At 41.6% G+C, this 23,420-nt stretch overlaps 1 protein-coding gene across 3 annotated transcripts in view; it reads right to left on the reverse strand.

The window, feature by feature from the left end:
- prex1 (phosphatidylinositol-3,4,5-trisphosphate-dependent Rac exchange factor 1) overlaps positions 1-23,420 on the reverse strand; it is a 79,057-nt gene that overhangs the window by 40,530 nt on the left and 15,107 nt on the right. For all 3 annotated transcript variants that reach the window (XM_082519664.1, XM_082519663.1, XM_082519665.1), the window contains exons 2-10: positions 20,647-20,712; positions 20,342-20,464; positions 12,974-13,078; positions 10,681-10,782; positions 10,399-10,560; positions 7,715-7,848; positions 7,296-7,411; positions 5,556-5,705; positions 1,500-1,647 (exon numbers count right to left, since the gene is read on the reverse strand). In XM_082519664.1, the coding sequence (XP_082375790.1) occupies positions 1,500-1,647; positions 5,556-5,705; positions 7,296-7,411; positions 7,715-7,848; positions 10,399-10,560; positions 10,681-10,782; positions 12,974-13,078; positions 20,342-20,464; positions 20,647-20,712 (1,106 nt within the window). The remainder of the gene's footprint in view (positions 1-1,499; positions 1,648-5,555; positions 5,706-7,295; positions 7,412-7,714; positions 7,849-10,398; positions 10,561-10,680; positions 10,783-12,973; positions 13,079-20,341; positions 20,465-20,646; positions 20,713-23,420) is intronic.

Consider the following 23,420-nt stretch of genomic DNA (forward strand, 5'->3'; position numbering starts at 1 on the left):
AATGTTGTTCCAGGATCAACATTGCAAGTGACCAATCACATTGTTCTGATGTTATTCTTTTGCGCGCCAAGCCATTGTGCATTTATGAAATTCCAATGTTGCAAGGACAATATCAGTTCTGCTTATCGTTTATTAAAGGGTTACGGTTAGGGTCAGGGTCCGCTGATCGGCGGACAGAAGCGGTTTCTCACAGCTTAAGTACAGTTTTTTGTTTTACGGCAGTTTTTCCCGAAGTCGCAAAAGTATGACATCACAACATTCTGATTGGTCACTTGCAATGCTGATCCTGGAACAACATTTAGTATGATGATCTGGGAACAACACCAACACGACGATATCAGATCGCGTGGTTGCACTTACTGGCAGGAAATGAACGAGTGATAAAGTGAGGAAAGGGGGAGATGGTAGAATGATATGACAGTGAGTGTAAAGAGATGAGAGAGTAAGAAATTTAAAAATGCATTTATGGGGGCGGGCAAAAGCAGAAACACTCAAATTGGAAAACGATCGAAAGCTACTGTTCTGATAGTGACCTGAACTGAAAGTATTTGGTGATGAATCATTGCCTTCCAGAGAAGATGATAAAAAGGGAATATGCTCTGACTATGAAAGCTTACACACACACACACAAACTTGCACAGATACGGACACATAGTATGGCAAACTATAATTCCTAGCAGAAACAGAAACTGATTTGAAAACATGGAAGAGTTAACTTGACTCTAATAAACACCACTGCATATTTTTAAAGTCTTATGAATTCACTTCTGGGCACCATCACTGGTGTGATTCCTCTGTTATCGTCCACTACATTTACTCATGCATAAAAAATACATTTTTAAAAACACTTTTGCGTGAGGTACGCATTTTATAATCTCTGATATACTGAGAGGCCGCTTTGGCAGTGTTGCAGACATTAATGCTTGCTCCCTGATTTCTCTTTACAAGAGCGGCCATCAGTCTCCATTGTAAGCGTTGCCTAGTTTTTATGTTTTGTTTCCCCGAGATGGTGCCAGAAAGAATTTTAATTGCTGCTCAGGATCTCACAAAAACTGATGTGCATGCAGAGGAAACGAGGGAAGTAGAAGCAAGTCTCTTATTTTCTTCTCACTGCACGGAGACATCAAGGGGACATAAAGTGGAATGGCCTGTTGAAGCAGCTAAAGGCCCTTTGCTAATGAAAGTCTCTGTGTCAGTGTGTGCTCAATGATATGGCGTGAGGTGGGGTGGTGGGTGGGGGGGGTAGGCAGCAACGTGGCCCTTTCTATAACCCATGAGAGCAGACTGTGAGGGGGGCTCATTACAGTCAAGGGGATGCATGGATAAAGCAGTTTAGGCATTTTGCCAGGACTTGGGGAGACTGGATACCAGCGCCTTTGAAAGCCTGCTGATCTTACGTAAGAACAATTTGTAAAGACCCTCATGTGAACAGCGTGGCACTGCAGTCACATTCTTGAAACCTACAGAGACCCCCATACTCAGGAAGCCAAGAAACTCACTTTCCCATGAAGCACTTGGGCACAATGCTGAGCTTCTTTCTCCTGTCCTTAATCAGGTGTCGACTCTTGGTCATCATCATGTGGTAGAGCTTCTCGCCCTTTTCTGCAATCATCACATAGGCATCCCGCTCCATTCCCAGTTTGAGACCTAAAAACAACAAAAAACAAACATGAAGCAAGTTAGAGCTGCGAGGATTCACTGTATTTAATACAAGGACCTTCGACAGAGTAAGACTATGAAAAAATTTGGGAGCAGAAATCAATGAACAAACAAGATTTCAGCCAAGAAAAATATAGCCGAACCACTACAGGACAGACTTGCACTGCACAGCTATCTACATAAAAGCAAAGAGGCAAAAACACGTCACGGTGCTGCTAGCCTGGACTGCGTGTTTGCAGTCTGTTGTTGTACAGATGGAATGAAGCCATGCAAGCCAGGCTTGGGTCTGCCACAAACCCAGATGTTAATCTCCCCTAGACGAGCTGTTTTAGAGTAAGTCAAGTTCAAGAGGTCAGCGTGATCTTGATCTCGTTCCTGTGTCCGTTTGTTAAACATTATTCCTTTATTATAAAGCGGAATAAAGCATTGTTAGGCCTGCCACTCCAGTCTTCAGTGAGTATACCGTTTGTGCTGCTTAAAGTTGTTCAGGGCCTTGATGAACTTCTGGACAGCAAAGTGAGACTTTTGGACTCAAGCAACTCGACTCTGCTCCAACTGTGACTCCCTAATCTGCTGGACTCTACGGAGAGGCACATCAGGCTCCCAAACTGCAAAGTGCTATATTTCAAAAGCGACACACATGGGGCACCACTACAGTTCACTGGGTAAAATGTAATGATCAACATTTTACCTTTTTACTATATCTTTTGCTATTTTAAAACGTTTTACAGCAGCTTTTGTACTAAAATATTACCAAGTGTATTAGCAATTAATTTTTTCTGCTAATTCTCTCAAATAATTCATTTTATTACCTCAGCCAAGAGGGTTATGTTTGCATTGTGTGTCATTCATCAAAATGAATTCAGATCAAACTTTGTCAGGGTGTAGAGCGGGGTCATGTTTGCAATCCGTTCAAATTTAGCTTACACCCATCAAGGTCTTCAAGGTCAACTTAATGATTTATTGGTCGAAAATTGCCTTTTAAAAGTCTTATAACTTAAAAACTATGATTCTCACATGTGTCGTGTGTATTATCAACATATGGAAAGTACCATATAGATGTTTAAAATATGTGTCACATTTGAGACCTCACTTCTTCTTCAAGGTCAATAGTTTGATCTGCTAATGTGCTAGTAATGCTATATAGATATAAAACTATGCATTTTCTGACTGCAATGATTTGCATTGACAACGTATAGTCATATAGGGAGTGATTCTTTTTTTCGTGTTACTTTGTACTTGTTTTCAAGGTCTAATGAGGTCACACTTTCATAAAATGTCCTTTCTTTAAAACTGTGCTTAAAATATCACTAACTTTGTTTATACTGGCAACATTTAGGAAATGATACTGGTATGTGGGGATTCAAAATATCGTGTCACATTCGACCTCTGACCTCACTTTTGTTTTTCCATTTTTTTATGCCTTGTGCCCAAGTATACTTTATATTATATATTTTCAGCATTATTAATACTTTATAGATATCTGTGGTGTTCGGGATAAACTATGCAATGATGCTGAAAACTTATACCCTTTAAAATGCATTATTCAAGTCAAACCATTTAAAAAGGCAGGAACTTGAGTGATGGTGTAGGATTGTGACCCACTGAAAAGAGGGGAGGTGGGGCGAACAATGCAAAAAGTTGCACAGCTTATTCTAGAATCCAATTTTCTCCTTTGATTCTTCGGAGATCTCCACTGGCTGTGATGGAGGTGGGGTTATATTACATTTGGCAGCAGCTGGAGTAGACTTAAACAATGAGTGTCATTGAACAACAGACGGGACCTGTCCAGCGGAGATGCCCCCCCCCCCAGATTCTGCTCCAGCTGTCAGAGCTTGTCTTGTACTACTCCTCATCTTCCCATGCTCACTGGCACGAGATAAAACCCTATCACGGTATCCGACGTCCGTTTTCTCTTAAACTTCCACAAAAACACTGCTACGAGAACACCGCTTCCAGCTGGCAGTTGTTGAACAATGAAAGTCCTTTTGGGGGGTTGGGGGGCTTTAAAGGGAGTCATATGTCTAACACGGTAAAGGACTGGAGCAAAAAAGGAGAAAAAAAAGCTACAACAAGTAAGCCATGTCAAGAAAACTAATAATGCATGCAGGGAGAGATGTGAAAAGGATCGCTGCCAGGATTTATTACAGTAAAACATGCTGCTGTCTAGACGGGTAAAGAGCTTGGAAGAAAGGTAAGCACAGTGAAAGCAGAGTGTACAGCAGTGAGGGTAACAGAAGGGGAGAGAGTAGGGAAAATTGGGAACTGTGACTGATCTGGCATCTGTTCGCCTCAGGTCGATTTCCGCCGGGTTGAAACTCAACACCACAGGCTGCAGCACACTCCTTCATACTCGTTCCTTTTCTGAAACCCTTTCATCACAGAATCGGATGCCGATAACGTCAAACTCTGCTCCAAATCCTTCAATGGGGTCCGAAATCGCAGATGTAAGTTTAAAAAACGACTAAGGTTAAATTGAGTAATTGTCCTCCGTTAAACAGCAGACACAGCTAAATCTTCATTCATTTGGATTCAGCCAAATCATTGTCCGACTGCTTTTGGGGTTTAGCCATCAACATTATCAGGTGGCCCGTTTTGTGTCCCAGCAAAACCAGTCAAAGCCTTTTACACCGTCTAATTCGGCGAACATAACAGAGACAGATGGCTGGAGCTGAACAGGTGGGGACACATTTGGAGGCAAAAGAGTCAGAAGTTGAAAGGAAACAAGATGATCGCTTTTCATTGCTAATTACAAAATGAGTGGAAGTGGTGCTGGGGTTTCTATTTTCTATTAATGAATGAACACTAAGTGCGTTTGACTCTCTGCACATTAATGCAAATATGTGCCACGATCACTTCCTCGTGACACTTCAAGGGTTGCCAAAAATGCATATCAAAAGTTTTACCACAGTAAAAATAGATGCAGATTCATTAAAACACACTTGTTTCACAGAACTGTTTCACTTTCTTTGAAAAGTGAAAGCTTTTCTATTTTAAGCATTTGACCAGGATGCCTTTTTTATCCTCTTTGTCAATGAAGATGTTTTTGTTGACAGTAAATGCTCTGATTTGCCAAATGTGCCACTGTCACTAATTTCTCTTTCTTCCTCTCGCAGCTTCTACCACAAGGGTCAACCAGGTAACCTCCCAAATGTCATGTCACCTAAGCCTCTGTTTTACAAACAAAGGCAGGCAGCTCATTCAAGGTGGGACATGGCTGCGGGATGTGAACATCGTATCCAGGTCAGAAGCACATCCACAGTCATTAGTGGGTGCCAGCTGAGGTGCTTTGATAGTTTGGGTATATAGAGTGACGCCGACATGTAGGGCAGCTTACCAGCCAGCAGCAGAAGCTGCCAAACAGGATGGTTACAGCTAAAAATCAGGAAAAGCAAAAGCCAAAACAAGCTCCCACACAGAGACTTCAAAGTATCGGGCATGCTATTGAACTGACAAACGATTCCTAGAGCATTCAGAAAAAACACGTGTCTAACAAAAGTGATAACTGCATTCCACTAAAAACAGTCATGGTACTGGACAAGCTGAATCTTTGATCCTGCATACTGGAATGTATTAAGTAACATTAACTCCACCTGTGTATTTCCGATTTACATCTATTCTTGGAATGAAAGTAAAGAATGCGGCATGAAAGATAACGAGTAAAAGAAAAACGGAATCTTGCAGATCAAGAAAAGCAAGACTTTCAGCTTGTGACTGAGAGCAGAAGGCAATACATACAAACACAGTGAAACACGCCAACAAAGGGAAAACAGAGTCGCTCTCATACGCAGACTTTCTTGCAAAAGCACGATTACAAAATAAAAGGATTCTGGTTTGTCGCCATCTGCCCCACAAACTACACAGTAGAAATGTCCTTTTAGAAAAATGCCACTTACTCTCTCTTTGCTCCCGTTCCCTCAAGATGGCATCCAGCCACTTCTGCTTGTCCTCGGCGTTTTTGGCCATGCAGACAAACCACTTGTTTTTTGCTGTGTTGTGGATCTTCCAGCCATTGGTCACTGTGTAGTTGTTGCTGTGATAGTCCGCTGGGAAGCAAAAAGATGGAAGACTGTTAGGCTAAGGTGACCTCGCAGTTTTCTTTAAGGCTCAAAAACAATTCAAATGTTTACCTGTAACAGGAACCTCAAAGGTAAGTAAAGAAAGTAGTTACTGCAATCAAGTCACATGTGTAAAGTTAGCATTAAAGCTATCTTTACAGAGGATTTACAACCTCACGGGATGATTTACAAGCCAATTAAGATGACACAGAATGCACACTAAGAGTAGTGAAAGGACCGTTTTTTCACCGACTCGACAAAAATCGCTCCTCGTACCCCTTTCTAATTTTATCATCCATTTAGCTGCAGGTGAACAGCTACTGAATAATGAATGGCCGCTGGTAATGGAGTGCATTAGCTTCGTGCTCAAAGGTCATAAAAATAGATCAGATACTACAGATCACAGGGAGCAGAGCCTGCTGTTCCATGGGAGTTCGGGTGTTGAAACACACTCCCATACTGTGCCGAGACCCTTTTCAGCCACTCAGACGGAAAAGAGGGATTCTAGGAAAAATTATTTAAGTACCGGTATATGCAGTAGACCTATTGGGACAGCTACAGATTGCAAGTGAAGCGGTTCTTTTATCTCTTAATTTTTGCAAATGTGAAGACTTTTGCCCTAATTTTACAACAAATTACCTAAATGAATCAAATTTAAGTCACCTTTATATAACTGTGTGGCGAAAGGTTTCAGGTCACTTGATGCTGGTTAATTCCACTCCATCAAAGCTGTCAGCATTAGATAATCAGATAATCTGTGTTCTGAGACTTCACACATGTATGCATTTCCAATGAGGTAGCCCTAAGTTCTACGAATAAGGCCTGTTTTTCTTTGTGGTTTCCCTCTCAGCTATCTAAATGTGACAGCTAACATGCAGAAAAAGGTCATGTGAGCTTGCAAAATAAATTGCCAGCATAGAAGAGAGAGACGGAAAAAAAAAAGAGGAAACGTGAGCGGAAGGACCGAGCGTTTCTTCATCAGGGGACAGCGAGTACCAACCCAGCATGGTGCCTCGCAACTAAACCACAAGAGCAAAGCACAGGGGTGACCGTATCACTCCAAGACTGCAGATGAGTCGCGCGATGGTATGATATCTCACCCTGAATGAGAGCACAATAATTTTATCACCTAGCTCAGGATTGTGTTTTTGCACTTGAGATTTTTATCGACACCTAAACCTATTCCTGCGTTGTTGACATCAAAAAGGTGGTATACGAGTTTGTGAGCTACATCCTGTTTGAAACTAGGCACACACATATGATACTCCACCCTAACTGTCAACAAAGTACCTGATTCATTTCCAATCGACAGTTTTTAAAAGGCACGGCTTTATGAACAAAGACCTGAAATCAAAAGCGAGCAGTGTATGCAAATAGCACCTCTACCGTTGAAATTTTCTACACTGGCTTGATTATTTACAACAAAAGAAAAGAAAAAGGGAACAGATAGAGAGACTGAGTTGCCTCATAAATAACAAGAACCTCGTGAGAAATGGTTCAATAAATACTCTGGAAGACTTAAATGATTGACAGCATATAGACGGTCTCGCAAGGTGACGCTGCTGGGCAAACACAAACCTGTTCCATCCTCCACATTTTCCACCTCCATCACCTCTGTGTTAATTCGGCCCCTGAACACATAGAGAGGCCCGTTGATAGACTTGGTCCTCTTGGTGGACTTCTTTCCAGAAACCCTGGGAAAAGGGACAAACACCGTGGTTACAGTCATCAGGGAAAACATCTGCTGATGCCAGTGCCGTGTGTCTGGAGGACATTCATATTCATAAAGTTGCAGGTATTGGAGCCAGCAGACACACGTAGGTGTTTTTGTTTTGCTTGCATGCTAAAGATGCATCTACATTAGCAAGAATGTGGGCATTTGCTCTAATTTTCCACGTCTGGCTTCCTTACGCTGGTCTGCTAATAAAAATAAAAAAGGTCTGAATGATTTCTTGTTCTCACTGCTCTTGGCCCACGGTTTTGAAGGCCTCCCTTACCTGGACTTCCTTTTGCAGTAAACCAAAAGGTTATCGAACAGGAAGAAGACACGTTCTTGGATGTTGCCTGCTGAAATTTTCAGAAGATTTCCATGAAGCAGGAGCTCTGTGCAGATATCTGTCAAGTTGGTTCCCTGAAGAAGAAGAAGAAGAAGAAGAAACACAAGATTAAAAGGGAAGATTGGTCATGTGCTTCAGTGGCTGTTTATTTTATTAGAGGAGAGCATGGAAACTTTTAGTACTCCCAGTACAGCAGAACTGACAGCTGCAAAGAAAACACCTCTGCCTGCATCAAAACTTAAAGAGTTCACAACCTCATTGAAACAATATAAAATTCAACTTTCACACTCTGACCAGTTTGTTTTCATTCCTTCCTCAATGATAGGGAAGACTGAACACAGCTGCTCCACCCCCCTCCGCTCATCTTCATTTTTACATTTCTCCAGTTCAAAAATATAAAAATATGAACTGTGTGCTGATCCAAGCTGGGACAATTAGCCTCACGCTGGTTAGTCACTGAACTTGTGATGGGGGGGGGAGGAAACAAAACATATTTTAATCATTTATTCTCCTTTCAGGATGCAAATGTTTGCACACAAACAGCTAAAAATACATCCCTACATATAAAAACACACCTATATAGATATAGGTAGATAATATATGGATAGAAGGGAATTTGTGCAGGGAATCTGGCACAAATCTGTGTACGGCAATCATGCCGAGCGAGGTTTAAAAACCGTTTTTAGAAGCCCAGCCCATTACAATGCACTTAAACAATAAGATGTAATGTGTTACTCTACCGCCAACCACTTTCACAGGGTGTGATCAGCTCTTACATAAAAAACCGTTTCTCGTCAGCTATCAAATGGACCACAGCGCATTAAGACTGAAACGACTGTTTCTCTTAAAACAGTGACACAAACATTATGCACTGAACCGACAATCTGTGTGTTAAACACAAGATTTTAGATTACACTTCCTGCACAAGACACGAATGACCAAATGTGAAACATTAATTGATCGAACTTAGCCTGGATAACGTTCTATAGAGAAGGCCTGAGGTCACACACAGCTCGCTAAAGCTGTCAAAACAAGGCTACCAAGTAATATAATAATAACTCTAAAAGACAACTCATTACTCATTGTTCAACAGATCGTTCCACTCCAAATCATCTGGAACTAAACACACCCATGTGTGGACACCTTACTCCCTTTAGCCTGCAGGATACCCATCACCCTCTGTCACGTCAGCCAACAGATCTGGGCTTTAGTGTCATCTTTGAAGTTTCTAACTCCAGTCTACCAGAGACTTGTGGAAACCCCCACAGTGGGCCACACCAACTCTTAAGCATTCATAATCGATTCTCATGATTACATATCTGTAATAGATGTGTATATCTCCAAAGTTCATAGAGAGAAAAATGATTTTTTTGAGCTTTTCTTGTGACTGGGCTTGGGGGAGGAGATCATGTTTCACGCTCAAGTTAAACTGCACCAGTCTGGGGTTTGCTGGGAATAGGTGCAGAGAAAGGCTGGACCTGTGTTTACGGCCACATGATGCATGACTCAGTATGCAAAGGGTACACATGTGTGCACGTGCGTAGTGAATCCAAGCAGTAATGCGTTGCTACAACCAGCGGCCTCTACCATTAGGGCTGGAGGTGATTAGCCTTTGAGAGTGGCTGGAGAGAGGAAAGAAGAGCGAGACTAATGCTGTTAGGTTGAAGGCTCTACAGGGGGCAAGGTCAGAGTAAAGTGCCTTTCCATGACTCCTTTTTGTGTTTAGAGGAAAAGAAAAAATTTAAATCAGAACAATCTAACACAGGGGACAATTATTATATTTAGGAATTAAACTAGAAATCATTTAAATTATCCATTATCCTACATCGATGATGTAAAAAAATAGTGAAAATGTTTCTTGCACGTTTCAATAGCAGACTGACTCATTTAACCAACGGCACAAAACTGAAAGTTGTATCGTTTAAAATATTTTAAACCTTAATGCAAACTACTTCTGTACATTTGAGAGTTCACGAAACTCACTGAATAATTTCTCAGCATCTTCTGCCATCCTGATTGGCTAACTACATCAGCACCACTTCCTGAGGTCTATAAAGGACGTGGGACATTAGAGTGGTTAAAGCTTAACAGTGAAAAACATAACTGATAAGCTGAAAAACCATTTGTTGTTTTTCTTTCTATTTTTCCAGAGGCACAGCTATCATATCAGAGTCAAACTGCAACTTCTTTCAGAGGGAATGGCAGGTTTTGGCAAGCAGATAGTGGGATGTCCCAGTGGGGCCCCTTCTCTGGTTCCATCCCTCAGTTTTGTCTTTTCTCTCCTCCAAAAGGTCCTACCACATCACCATCCCAGTACATGTGAGACTGAAGCCCTGCTGCTTAGGTCTCTTCTGATTGGGCAGCAAGCCCTCTGGCATCCCCCTCGGCACCCTGTGTGGGTGGATTGTCCCAGTGGTGCCCGCTAAGACAAGGCCTCTGTTGTGGTGGGTGAGGGAGGCGTGAAAAATTCACTGGACCCTTCACACGGCTCTCAAGCCCTGTCTGTGGCCCCTGTGCTTAAAGCAGTGATTTGGCTACAGCGGAGTTTAACTGTTAAGATAGATGAGGATAGCAGAGGTTGAGGTCTTTCTCAAACATGTCGATGAACATGTCTTTCTCCTTACCTCCCATCCTTCGATGTGGGACTGCAGCTGTTCCAGGGCCTCCAGTTTCTCCATCTGCCTTTTAGTCTCATTGATGTTGGAGCAGACGGCCTTCATGGCCTGCAGAGCCTCCTCCACCGCCGGATAATCTGCATGCTTCTTGGGAGTCCTCTTTAGCAGCTCCTAAGACGAGGAAGATGGAGGTTTTAAAAATAAGAGACGCTGGTCTCATCACAGACCTGTTTCTGATTATTATTATTTGATGTCAGGGTCAAGTTTCTTATTGTAGCAGGTGCACAGTACCTTCAGCAGCAGGGGGTACTTGCAAATCCTCTGAATGGGAGTGAGGAGGTAGCCCTCCAGGGGAATATCTGTGCTTTTCTTCCCTCCAAGCAACATACAGTGCTTAAGAAGAAAGGAAAATAAAGATTATTAATAACCTCCCCCACCAAAAAAACAATACATGTTAATGCACATTGTTGTATAAATGATTATGTGTCTAAACATCAGGTTGAAAAATCTTGGTGTAAAGCAAAAACAAAACATGCTTCTCTTCATTTTTTCTATTTTAAACTTATGTTTTGTTTTTTTGGGAGGTGGTTTTGTGCAAAGTTAAACATCCGTCTGGTTTTGCTTCACTCAGAGGAAAGCAAGGTTGAAATGTTGCTACATTTCTTCTGCTTCACTAGTGGAAACACCCTCAAAAACATCCCCTCTTTTCACCAAGGATCACTTTGAAACCTCCGTAACGTCACCTCATTCCACAGAATATTTGGGCTTTGAAAAAAAGACCCCCTAAGCAGCTGAAAATAGGTGTTTTCTTTAAGAGTAAAAGGGGAAAAAAAGCAGTTACAGTTACAGTCATGGTTTCTCTATGCTTGATATTTTTTTGCTAGAGTGCATCCTGTCAGGATGGGAAGAGAGATCAAAAGCAGCCATGCCGATAAACCACTAGTGTTTATCAGTGGGTAGAAATGTAAGAGATCAGTTTAGAGCTAAATAATCTCCTCGTAATACCCTTCTAGCAGGAGGAGTCGGTGCGGAGGGTTAGGCTTTTTCCAGTAGCATTTTTGATGGGAAAATGTGCAACTTTGGAATTCCACAAATTCCTAATGTGTTAAACACTTGCCCCTCGCCACTTCTCGCCCACACCGCCGCTCCTATACAGACTTTCTCATGCTTTCATTCCCTCTTATCTTTTGCTTATTTGTAATCTGCCAGCTTAAAAGCCAGAATTCCCTCTTCTCTTCATTCTGACCTCCTTCTTGCTTTCACTTCACTTTTCTCTGTAGTCTTCCAATGCAATTAGCACTTGCAGTTTCTGGGTACAATTTCAGAAGCTCTCTCAGTTGTGTGATTAAATTTGGATGGAAACTGTGTAATCCAGAAAAAAAAATCCAATGGGATTAAACGTAGCTGGGGGAAAAAGCTAATGGCAATACATATTATACTGCCTTTAAATTACCATGAAAATGATTTGTAGCAGTTAACAAAATAACAAACTGACAAATGTAGATGCAAAACTTGAGTCTCTTCTAAATATAATTTTAAAAGCTTCCCATATTTTCTACGCCGGTACCTCACGCACGTTCAAATCTCAGTGACTCCGTGTCGTTTCTGTTTTGCTGATTGTTGCTACACCAAACATGTGAGCTCATCCGAAAATTTGAGATGACAAAGCAGGTCTGACAACCACTTTAATACAAAAGCAGATGTTGTGCAGTGATTTTATTTTGGATTCGTTATTGTGGCGCTAGACCCAACTAATCAATTGTAGCATGACACGGCCAGGAGGAGGATGTGGGGGGCAGTGGCGTGGGGGTGGGGGGGTGCAGCGCAGCACAGCAACAGTGATCCTACTTTTTCCCACTCCTGTGGCTCAGAATAAAACCATGGAAGCAAACCATCAGGCAGTGACAAACGTGGGGCTTCAGATCTCTTGGCCAATCCCAGAAAGGCTGCCAACTCTCCACAGCTGGCTGGCCCAGGATCTGCACATGATTTCAGTGGCTGGACCCCAGCTCAAAGGCCTTCCCCCCTTTTCCCCATTCTAAAGTTGATTGTCCAGGGCCCAAAGGTTTGAGTGTCAAAACACGGAAACAGCTGGCAGTGGAAACACTACGAGACCAACAATGCATTAAAGTGACCTTGATGCTGGTCGCATCCTGTCCGCACAGGAGGAAACATTTGACCTCATTTCGGTTTCTGCCCTTTATTCAAGTGTTAACATGGAAGTGCAGGTGATATGAATGAAGGAGAAAAAAAAGGGGCGGATGATGAAGAAATAAGCAAGATGAGGCTCTTGGGAGGAAAGAAATGTAGGGCAACGGAAGAAGGCAGGGAAATATACCAGCAAGAAAATAGGATGTATTATGGGACCAAAAAAGGATGCATGAAACTCATGAGGCATACAATACTGGAAACTTTTTTTTGGAAGATTTAATTTTTTCATTATTAATAATTATGAGGAAAGAAGTTAGAGTCATAACGAGAAAGGGAAGGAAGGCAATTAAATTTTAGAAGCAAGGCAGATTTGATGACTCGAGGAGCGTGCAAGGACAGGACAAGTCAGAGGAGAGGAGCACTGGTGTCTTACCAGTAGGAAGGTCCTTATGTCGGGGATCTTGTTCAGCTCCATGAGAAGCCTCAACGCCTTTTCATGGTTACTGCAGTACTCGCCGTATACTGAGAAACTGTCCCTCTGCAAAAAAATAAAATAAAATAACAGGTTCAGGGTTGTATGCCAGGGACTTTGTAGCCAATCTGACTAACTACTGCACACATGATCAATCTACCAAGACAAAGACACTTGACAGCAGAAACTGGGCCTTCAGTTGATGCTTTAGTAGTAATGTGTCAACACACTGTTTATATCACATCAATAACTGAAGCTACACAACAAGGAAATTTAGCAGAGCATTTGCCCCTCACTGCTCTTTCCTCCAGGCTTTCAAACAGGGCTAGTATTTAGGCAGACAACAATGCCGAGGGCACGCAGCTCAGCTGTCAGTACATCATCGAGTCATGCTGAGAACTCTCAGAAAGCAGCATGAGGTTTTGTTGTGATAAAACCAATTAGTTTAATAGCGCGTGCACACATACGGAGAACAACACGCTTTAGAACCGCTTTTTTCTGTTGTAATGTAAATATTGGAGCTAATGGCGTGTGTCTCTGCAGCCATAAGGGCCGTCATTATTCTGTTCGTTATGCTTTGTGTCGTTACCCTGATGAAAAGTGAAGAGTAAACAATGCATATGAAAAATGTTTAATTATTATTATTACAGGAGAATGACTCTGCATTTAAAAATCAACCTATTTTTTATTTACAAATATATTCGATTTCAAGTTTAAAGGGGAGTGGAATAAGTCTTTCCAGTTGGGTGCAACATACGCCTTTGTCCCACACGCCATCAGACTGTTTAACTCCTCTCTGGAGGGGAGAGGGAGGGGAAACAGGAGGACAAAGGAGGGGGGAACAACTAAGCTGTAGTGCCTCTGCACCTCACTGTACAATACCTTGTGCAATACTTTTTGTAAATAGTCAACAGTGCAATAGACTCAATACTTGAAATGTGCAATTCACTTGTATTTTTATTTTTTATTCCTATTTATTCTATTTATCCCCTTCATATATTTTATTTATATTTGTCTCTGTATTTATATATGTGTGTGTGTGTGTGTGTGTGTGTGTGTGTGTGTGTGTGTGTGTATATATATATATATATATATAACAGTTCTGTAACTGTAACTTCGGTCGTTGCTGTGCTTTTTTTGGAAGTCGAATTTCCCAGAGGAACCCACCCGAGGGATTAATAAAGTTCTATCTTATCTTTATCTTATCTTATACACGGTACAAGCCCCGCCGATTCAACAGAATTTGTAAATCATTATAACATAATGTAACATAGTAAGCCACAAGAAAAGAATGTAAATAAAATTCTCTTTATGGACCATAGTGTCCTGTATTTAAACAAGTACAAAATCTCTTATCATGAATTACACACATATGATTTGAGAGTAGACAGACTGGTAAAAAGAGACACATCAACAAACGCAAACTGGAAATATTGTCTTCTGAGATGACTTCAATTAAATGTAGGTGGTTTGTAATTAAGCGTAGATGACATGGATTGCAAAGGGACCAAACGACTACTGCAGAAATACTTTCAGAACTATTTCACTCGTGAAGCAAAAGCATTCATCGACATCCTTTGTCACACTTCTCTTTTCAAAAGTAGCATGCGTCATAGGGGAAATTAATAAATAAACTACATACAAGATATAACAGTTCCTCTTTTTTTTTTTTAAGATTATAGCATCACTGTGTAGCAATGCAAACACACACCCTAATGCAGAAGCTTCTGTCAGGTTGCCATGTTCTTTTCTTTACAATACGTAATTCAACACTTGGGCTGGTGGATACACAGTGTCCTGTGAACTGCATTATTTATGCAACACACTGTAGACAGCAGCATACACACTGCATCACAGCTGAAGTCAAACTTACACCCTGTAGCTTATAAACATCTCATGTATTCTTGGGAGTGTTGTAGTAATTGGGATGTGAAACTTTGTGCACGGTGGGGCCTGATGTTGAGGTCTAGTGAGTGAAACCGTCACTTGAAACAGTCTTGTAAGTGAAATCCAAAACTGCAGGTGTGTGGACGCCACTTTCAGCCTTAACTGACGTGCAGTTGCCTGAAGGTGTTCGCATTCACATCTGGCCAGGCTACAATGCAGCAAAAGAATAAACAATACTCAGTCACTGATGGCACCTTTCAGATAACAAAGGCCTGCAAAACCAACTTCCTGTAGATGCGGATGTGCAATACACCCATGCACGTGGTTTTGCTCCCACACACATACACAGCTCGCCACTCAGTGTGCATGTGCCTGTTTTTACACCCCCCACCCCACCAAAAAAAACAAAAAAACTAACAAAACCACTGGCGGTGACAGACAGCACCAGCCAAACAAAGCTAACAGCTCTTTTTATAGAACCCCTCTCTACTCCATCTTATTCCCTTTGACCAGGGAGCTGAAACTCTTTTGTAGATGTTTACCACAAGTAGGCTGCACAGTGTAAACGGTGGGGATCTTTTAACCACACAGGGAGGACCACAAACACACCCAAAGCCACTTTTTGCAGGGGAGAACTGTACTACTGGGAGCAGCAGCTGGGTTGGCATATGGTGTGAAACCCCAGATTCTGTCAAACTGACTTAATACAGCACGCAGCTCAAGAAATCCTTTTGGTGTGCTTGTTCACACATACTGTATTCAACAGTGGCACAGTAACAAGGGCTATTACTATTGCTACTAACTCTACTACACATGCCAAGAGTTCTAATCATGACAGGATAGAATTAAAATCAACTGGGTTGTACAAAAAGCCCACGGGGAAAGCAATGCCTCGAGTTAATTAACTGAATTAACACTGAAACAGCACAACAGTAATGATAAACACTCACACACCAAAGAGCAGTGACTGAATTTACTCCTGTTTTGGCCTTCTCAATGTTTTTTTTTTTTCCTTTAGTTACTCAGATAAGGCGATGTGTTCTAGATTGCTATAAAGCAGTGATCAGAGCATCGTAGAGTCACTGCATCTTGTGGATAACGTACGGTTATAGCTTCTGAGCTGCTTGGGATGTACATCCTAACTCCAACCTCTATGCAAATTCAATTCAATGTTATTTATACAGAGCAAGATCATTATAAAAGTCTCCTCAAGGTGCTTTAATACAGAGAAGTAATCAATAATAGAGAGAAAACCCCAATCAGACAACCCCCTGCCTTTTAAACAGGAAGCAGCTGTGGCATTAAAACAGTATCAAAGTCTGAACTCACATCATCATAAAACTATAAGACTGTGCCCATTTGCTTGCAGAGCCTGCCCCCCCACAACAACTACACTCTGTCAAATCTGAGCATATGAGCATCGTCCCTCCCATCCTCACTCTCACATGAATTTCTTCACAATGTGATGATTTTTGTTGAATCAAAATCGAATCGCTTTGCGCAGCACAATGGGAGTTCGTGATTCTGTTTGCTTTGCGGCGTACTATTTGGCAAATCTTGCTTGCCTTGTAGATTTATCAGTTATCTGATACACTGATTTTCAGTTGGGCTGTGCTGAAGCGGCCTTTCATGTTCTGTGCTTGGGCATTAAGTCCAACAAGATCAACTGAACTGTTCCTTAGCTCGCTTTTTCAAGCCCACAACGGTCAAACAAACTGGATTTGGGGGATTAAACACGCTGTGTGAGTACATCCTAAAACTAACTCAGCATTGTTCAAAATGTTCAACAATGTTTTGTTCTCCAAAAATATACATACTTCGTGTTAGGCTTCATAAATTGTCCGATTGAAACGTGAACAGCATAAAATTTAAGAGTTTAAGCATAGGAAAAGTAGCAGCATGACCCTAACCACCAACTTAAAACATCCAAAGGCTTTCCTTCAATACCTGTAACATGAGCACAATATGAATTCTGCTGGTCTGCTGCCAGGTAAAGAATATAGAACAGAATAATTAGCAATCTGAAGGTGGTGTTAGGGAAGCCACTATATAAGTTTGCAATATATAACTATTTTTGCTCTCATTGCTATGTGCAATGAAACCCTTCTGCTCAACCCTTCTGCATGCCTCTGTGCAACTCCAACTATGCTTCTAACTGAGGCAAACTCTCAGGTATTTCCTTTCCTCAGATGACAACAACATAGTCGATTCAGGTACCTGTAAAGTAGCTTATAAGCCTAAACCGGCGCCAAAATGTGACGCTTTAATTTCTACTCCAAAAGACTGAAAAACATCACTTGTGCCCAGAATAGCGCAAAGATTTTGGGTGTTCCTTTGATAAACATAAGTCTTTATTCGAATCCTTCATCCCTGGAATGTTATTCTGGAGACTAAATGAGAGAGTAGCATCACACACACTGAGGAATCACATTGAGTCAAAGCAGAATGGGTGTAGTTCAGCGAGGTCAGAGCATGCATAATGACACGACTGTTGCTTCTTGCACAGCACTCGCATATACATTCCCTGAAATAGAGCAAATATTGACGTCTCTGATTTCTCCTCTGACATGAGTCACTTTTTCACCTCTGCACAGTTTAAATAATTCTCAGAATACCGTGATCTTTAAACAAGGGATTAACAAGTGTGTGTGTGTGTGTGTGTGTGTGTGTGTGTGTGTGTGTGTGTGTGCGTGCGTGTGTGTGTGTGTGTGTGTGCGTGTGTGTGTGTGTGTCTGGTCAAAAGAGGAAGGAGACATTCATGTTAGCCTCTAGTTAGTAAGATAAATAACAGTTGGTCAGAACTGCACAATGTTTTATTTCATTCACAATTTTATGACATCAGTGTTTCGGTTAAAGAGATTTATTTTTTATTTAATTCGACATCAAAGAGTATTCTTTTTCTTTCTTTTAAAGCCTTCCAAACCATCTTGGCAACATCTGACTTTGAAAAGCAATGAATCTTCCAGTTTTTCATCCCTAGCTGTGAGTGGCAGACCTCCTTGTGGAACAATGCGGGGGGGTTAATAAAATCCCAGTCATGGTGTTGACCTCTGATCGAGGTCAAGGGCCACGGCTGGAGGGTGCCAGACGGGGCCAGCCGATTGGCTGAGAGGTGTGAGTGCTGAAGGAGACAAAGGTCGTGGCTTGGTGAGGGAGGTGTAATGGATATGCAGCAGGAAAAGGTGGAGTGTGGGTGGTTCAATGCTTCAAGAGAAACGCACACACAAAGAGAGTGGCAAATACTATCACGCACGAATACATGCAGAGAGTTTAAATAAAGATGAACGGGAAGAAAACGCAAAGCATTAGTAATTCAGTACTCCTCAGTATGTCATTTATAAATCCAGATATCTGCTATTGTTGCACCATGTACAGATATCACTGCTATATATGGTATAACTATGTACAGCTACTAGTTCACTGACAGTAATAATCATAATAACATCTGTATTTATAAGCAGCATACTTAGGAGGAGTAATGCTGTATAAATGATGAATGAGGCACTTGCTAATACCTTAGAAATGCTCAAAACATATTTTGCTTTGGGGCAAATCTTTGTTTTGTAATCATTTGGCTTTAGTCTTTGTGGATTTCATTAGCAATCAAGAAAATGCATGGAGTTATACGTCTTTGAAGCGAACACTCTGGTTTTCAATAAGTGCATTTTCTAGCTATTCATACCTGTTTCATTGTATTTGTATAATGTATAATGTTATAATCTTACACTATAAATGAGCAGAACAGGTAGCCGTTTCAAAATGTGAGTTTTTCCCCCCAGTATTTATAGATTAACTGTCTAATCTCTTCATTGAACACGAATTATCCACTCCCCTTCACCAACTAGTATAGCTGCAGCTCCCATCTGTCCAAATCTTTACAGACAATTAGCACAACTTCCAGATGGGCAAAAATTCCCTTTGCTATCAAATATGAAATATGGTTACAGTCCTCCCTGTGTTGAAAATGTCCAGAAAAGTGTTACCACAAAACATCATGATGTCCCGGCAAAGTTGTCCTTTCCTGTGCTTCAGTCCGAGGGAGCTAAAAAAGTCTCTGCATATACATCAGTCTGCCCATGGAGAAATTAAAAAAGAACAATAAGCTCCTTTAATCAATTTCCCACACTCACGCTCCGTCTGACAAACCAAATGACTGTCACAGCTCACACATGTGTGAGAACATATTCTGATAAGCCACTTCAGCAGCTTCCTGCAGAAGTTATTAAATGTCATCCACACTGCAAGCAGGTGGCAGATCAATTGCAACTGATTATAATTAATTATTATCAGGTTGTGGTTAAACTCAGTGAAAAGCCTTCAGTTGATCCAAAATGCTGGAGTGAGAGTACTGACAGAGAGCATATTTCTCCCATATTGGCGTCTCTTCATTGGCTCCCTGTTAAATCCAGAATCAAATTTAAAATCGTTCTCCTCCCTCTTATAGAATATCAAATAATCAGATCTCAAAGACCTCAGAGTACCCCCAATCACCCCAATAGAGCACTTTGTGTTGAACTTTGAACTGATCTGATTGTGAGATGATTTCACCAAAAACAGTTGGTGTGTTGTATGGACAGAGACTGGAGTCTAAATACAGTTATCAGCCACAAAATCTGCTGTGAAGGCAGGATTTATTAATTGTTGGGTTTACTCCTTGGAAAGTCACCAAATACTGGCTGCAGCTGGATTTTTGCAGCTGGATGGAAAAAATGTCACTCTGCTTCTGGCGATACTGTCGTGTAAGCTGGTGGAGCAGAGCCCTGATAGAATACCTAGGTGATGTATTTAGTGCCTCAGTGAAAGTAAAGTCAAGATAGTTTATCAGAGAGACACAAACAGAGACCCAGAGAAGAAGCCTGAGATTGAGTGCTACCAGCAGAAGCATTGTCCCCTCTCTGAGTGACACACCATCTCTTCCTCCCCGGACACAGACTCTTCTTTGTTTGTTTCCTCAGGCCAAATGAGTTCAAACTGAGTGGAGCGGGGTGGGTGGGGTGCAGGATTGTGTACTGGGGTTGCAGAGTTGAGAAGAATATGGAGGGATGGATTGGTAAAAAGTAGGAGATGTTAGCAAAGACTGATGTAGAGAAACTGAAGGAAGACAGACTGTTTTTGCCTGACAGGATGCAGGTCAGTTCTGTGAAGGTGGAAAACGCAACGGGTTGGGTGGGGGTAGAGAATGTGTATTGGTGAATAGGGAGTCCAGGAGATGGGAGGGGTGTTTCATGTGAGAAAGAGAGCATTAAAGGGTATTTCCACACAAGGCTTTGCACGCTTTCCCTGCATCTGTGGTTACGGGCAGTCCATGAAAAGAGCTTATGTGTGTGTATCTGCATGGAAGAGGCATTCAGGCATCCAACTTCTCCTATATGCATGCCTACGAGCTTGTGCCTGTAACAGTGTGCAGTTTTACGAGAATCTTTTTGTGTGTCCTGCACTTACAAACTGGAGGAACACATGTCCCAGTGCATGGTGAGGCTGAGGTTCAGGCAACAGGCTGTATTCCACTGCAGACAACACCCCCTGGTGCAGCTTAAGGATGTCCTCGATATTTGAAAACAGAATCTATAAAATGAGAGGATGATGTAAAGGGAGGGGACATAGAGAAGAAGGGAAGGAAAAGAGCAAAGAGGAGACCACAGAGGAGCACAGAGATGAGGGAAAAGTAAAGACATTAGTGACCAATTAGCATTTTCACATGGACGATTTCTGACATTTTGATATTTGCAATAAAAAGCTGGCCATACCTTGACATGTTCAGGTGAGAGACACTGTTGGTCGTCTGGAGTTTGTCTGATTCTGTGCAGAAATGCCTGAAGAGGAAACGAACACAAAACGGGTTTAAAAACAATGCGCCACACTTTACTGTCAATAAGGCAGACGGCTAAAGCATGTTCATCAGACATGTCAAAATAATTTTACATCGTTGATCTTAAATGGGTCAGACCAGGGTAGCTATTAAAAAACGTTCTTTACTAAGAAAAACTAAGAAAAGTTCTTTATCAACAGGAAAAGTTGCAAAACTTAAATTAAACACTCCTTTACATTTTCCAAAGCTGTCCAGTTCAACAGCTTACAGTCTTCGTCAGACAGATTCTGCCCTCCTGGCCTTATGTTTGATACCCCGAATGTACATCTATGAATATATATAAAAATGGAAGAGAATATCTGGAAATCGTTAGTCTCTTTAGGTTTTGGTAATCATGCACCATCACTTGTGCATGCAAAAAGTGGTCTGGAAGTGGAAGTCCAGCTTCCCTCTTGGGACTGTTTTAAATTTAGGATATAGGTGATCTTAGCTTTGAGGAAACAGATACAGTGCAGAAAGATTCATTGCATTAACATAACCACACGAGCCTTTGAACAGAAAACCACATTTACTCTTACATGCTTCGTGAAAATGTCTTTTCAGGTACCAAACAGACATTTTGGGGCTGTTTCATTGTCCCTTGGGTCTAATAAGACAAGACGTGTTTTCCTTTTACACTTAAAGCCTCGCTGTATGGATCCTAAAGCGCCTGAGCATTCAACTGTAAGACATCCTCCAAAATGAACTGTTTCACTGTTGCAGTGTCTACGCACAGCACTACACCAACATGGCTCATAATAAGGCTCGTGTCAAGTTGAGCTTTGCTTGCGTGTGCAGCTCAGTTTTTGTGTGTGTTAGTGCCTGCCAATCAGATCCTGACTTGGGGGAAAAAAGAAAAAAAAATGGTGAATAGAAGGGAAGTGAATCTGCAAACAGTTTCTTTTATTCTCTCTTCCCTATTTCTCTGTCTATTGCCCTGTGTCTGACAGGCTTAACCTGCCTCAGTCTGACTGCCCTTCAGACGCCAATACTGGGATATCAGAAAGGAGATATGCATCCCCGCACCGACGAATAAAACTATCCCGAAGCCTACTTCATCAACCCGGCTCCTGCTGTTGTGTCTGCCTGCATTTCATTGCCTCAGATTTAGAAATTGATAGCTTTCCATGTGAATCAAGGGCGTTACAAAGAAGTCCTGGGTTAAGTGAGACTACTGCTCTAAAAAAGAAAAGCCTTCACCCGATACTTTTGGTACAAAAGTATGACACCATGATCCTTATGCATGCCAACAATGTCATGTTAAAAGGTGCCGCTTCTACGTGTTTGCTTTATGGTTCAAGTTGTGAGATCCAGTGTCGCCCCAAGACGAGCACAATGGATCAATAAATAATGCATGATTCTAGTAAAAAAGGTTATAGGACATTATCACTAACAGTGCCAAATGCCAATGCAGTAAATGTTTCATTGCAGGTTGCAAAGCAATACTTTCTTCCATCCAAAGTTATGGTTAAAGATAGACAGCAAACACAGATAGAGAGGAGGAAAACACAGCATCTCTGGCTTTTGCAGGGATTAAACTGAGGATTGGTTGCTAAATGCATTTTAGCTTATCTGGTATAGAATTGTATAACACTTTGCTTTAATATCACCCCCTTAGCAAAATATGTCTACGATCTAAATGCATAATCAAGGGGAAAAAAGATTTTAGCTACAGCAAAATATCGACTAAAGACACAAAAGACTTTCCCTATAAAATCTCTAATAACCTGACCACCAGCACTGAATATGGGCTGCTTTTGATGCTCAGTACTCAAAATGCATTAAACATTCAGCATTAGGTGCAATCCGACGCTAGAGTTGTCAGGTTGAACATGCTCCACTAAAGAAAATAGTCCCTATGAAACCTAATGACACCTTTGTAACACAAACTGCCTAAATAACTACATATGTTAAGTAACAGGATCAGTTTTTGTAATTTAGGTGAAGTGTGTCATTTATAGAAAACCTTTTCACGCTCCCTGCAGTTCCACATAGCACCAGTTACAGAAAGTCACTTCCCATAATTAAAGACTGACACTCCTAATCAGACGTTTGCTCTAAAGACAGAACCCAGCCAACCAAGCAGTCAGGCAGCAATTTTATAATTTCCTCTGCTTTTTTTTTCTGTTTCTGCCTCTCTTTACTAGCTTTTACGTAAGTCGTACCAAAAATAGAAAGCACGGCTCCTCAGCAGTGAGCTGTGACCTCGCTAATTAAGACCAGTATTAAAGGGAAGCGGTAGTTGTCATGTTCTCGACTGTTTTTTTGTTTTGTTTTTTTGGGAGGGAGCTGATTGTGCTTGAGGCATACACTAATTAAATCTCCCATATGGCAGCTTGTACCGTGTCCACACTGTAGGAGTCACTCAAGTGAGTGATTGCTCCCCAGCAGAGGATACGAGACAGGCAGGAAACAGAGCTTTTCCTCAGTCGCTTTCAGACAGGGTTAGCGCTGAGTGAGGGTGTGGCGGGTGAAGAAAAGAGCCAAGGAGGCAAAGGGTGAAAACAGAACAAACAACAACGAGCAAGGGGACAATGGTGGAGGAGACGGTGAGGTGTAAAGTATCTGTTATTCATGTATTCCTCTGTGACAGCTACCATCCAGGCAGGAATCACTCCTTTAACAAATGTGCCACACAGATGTGGTGAGACAGGAATCAGCAGGGAGGATGGT

This window comes from Aulonocara stuartgranti (assembly GCF_965226115.1).
Source record: "Aulonocara stuartgranti genome assembly, chromosome: 20".
In the NCBI taxonomy this organism is placed as follows: domain Eukaryota; kingdom Metazoa; phylum Chordata; class Actinopteri; order Cichliformes; family Cichlidae; genus Aulonocara; species Aulonocara stuartgranti.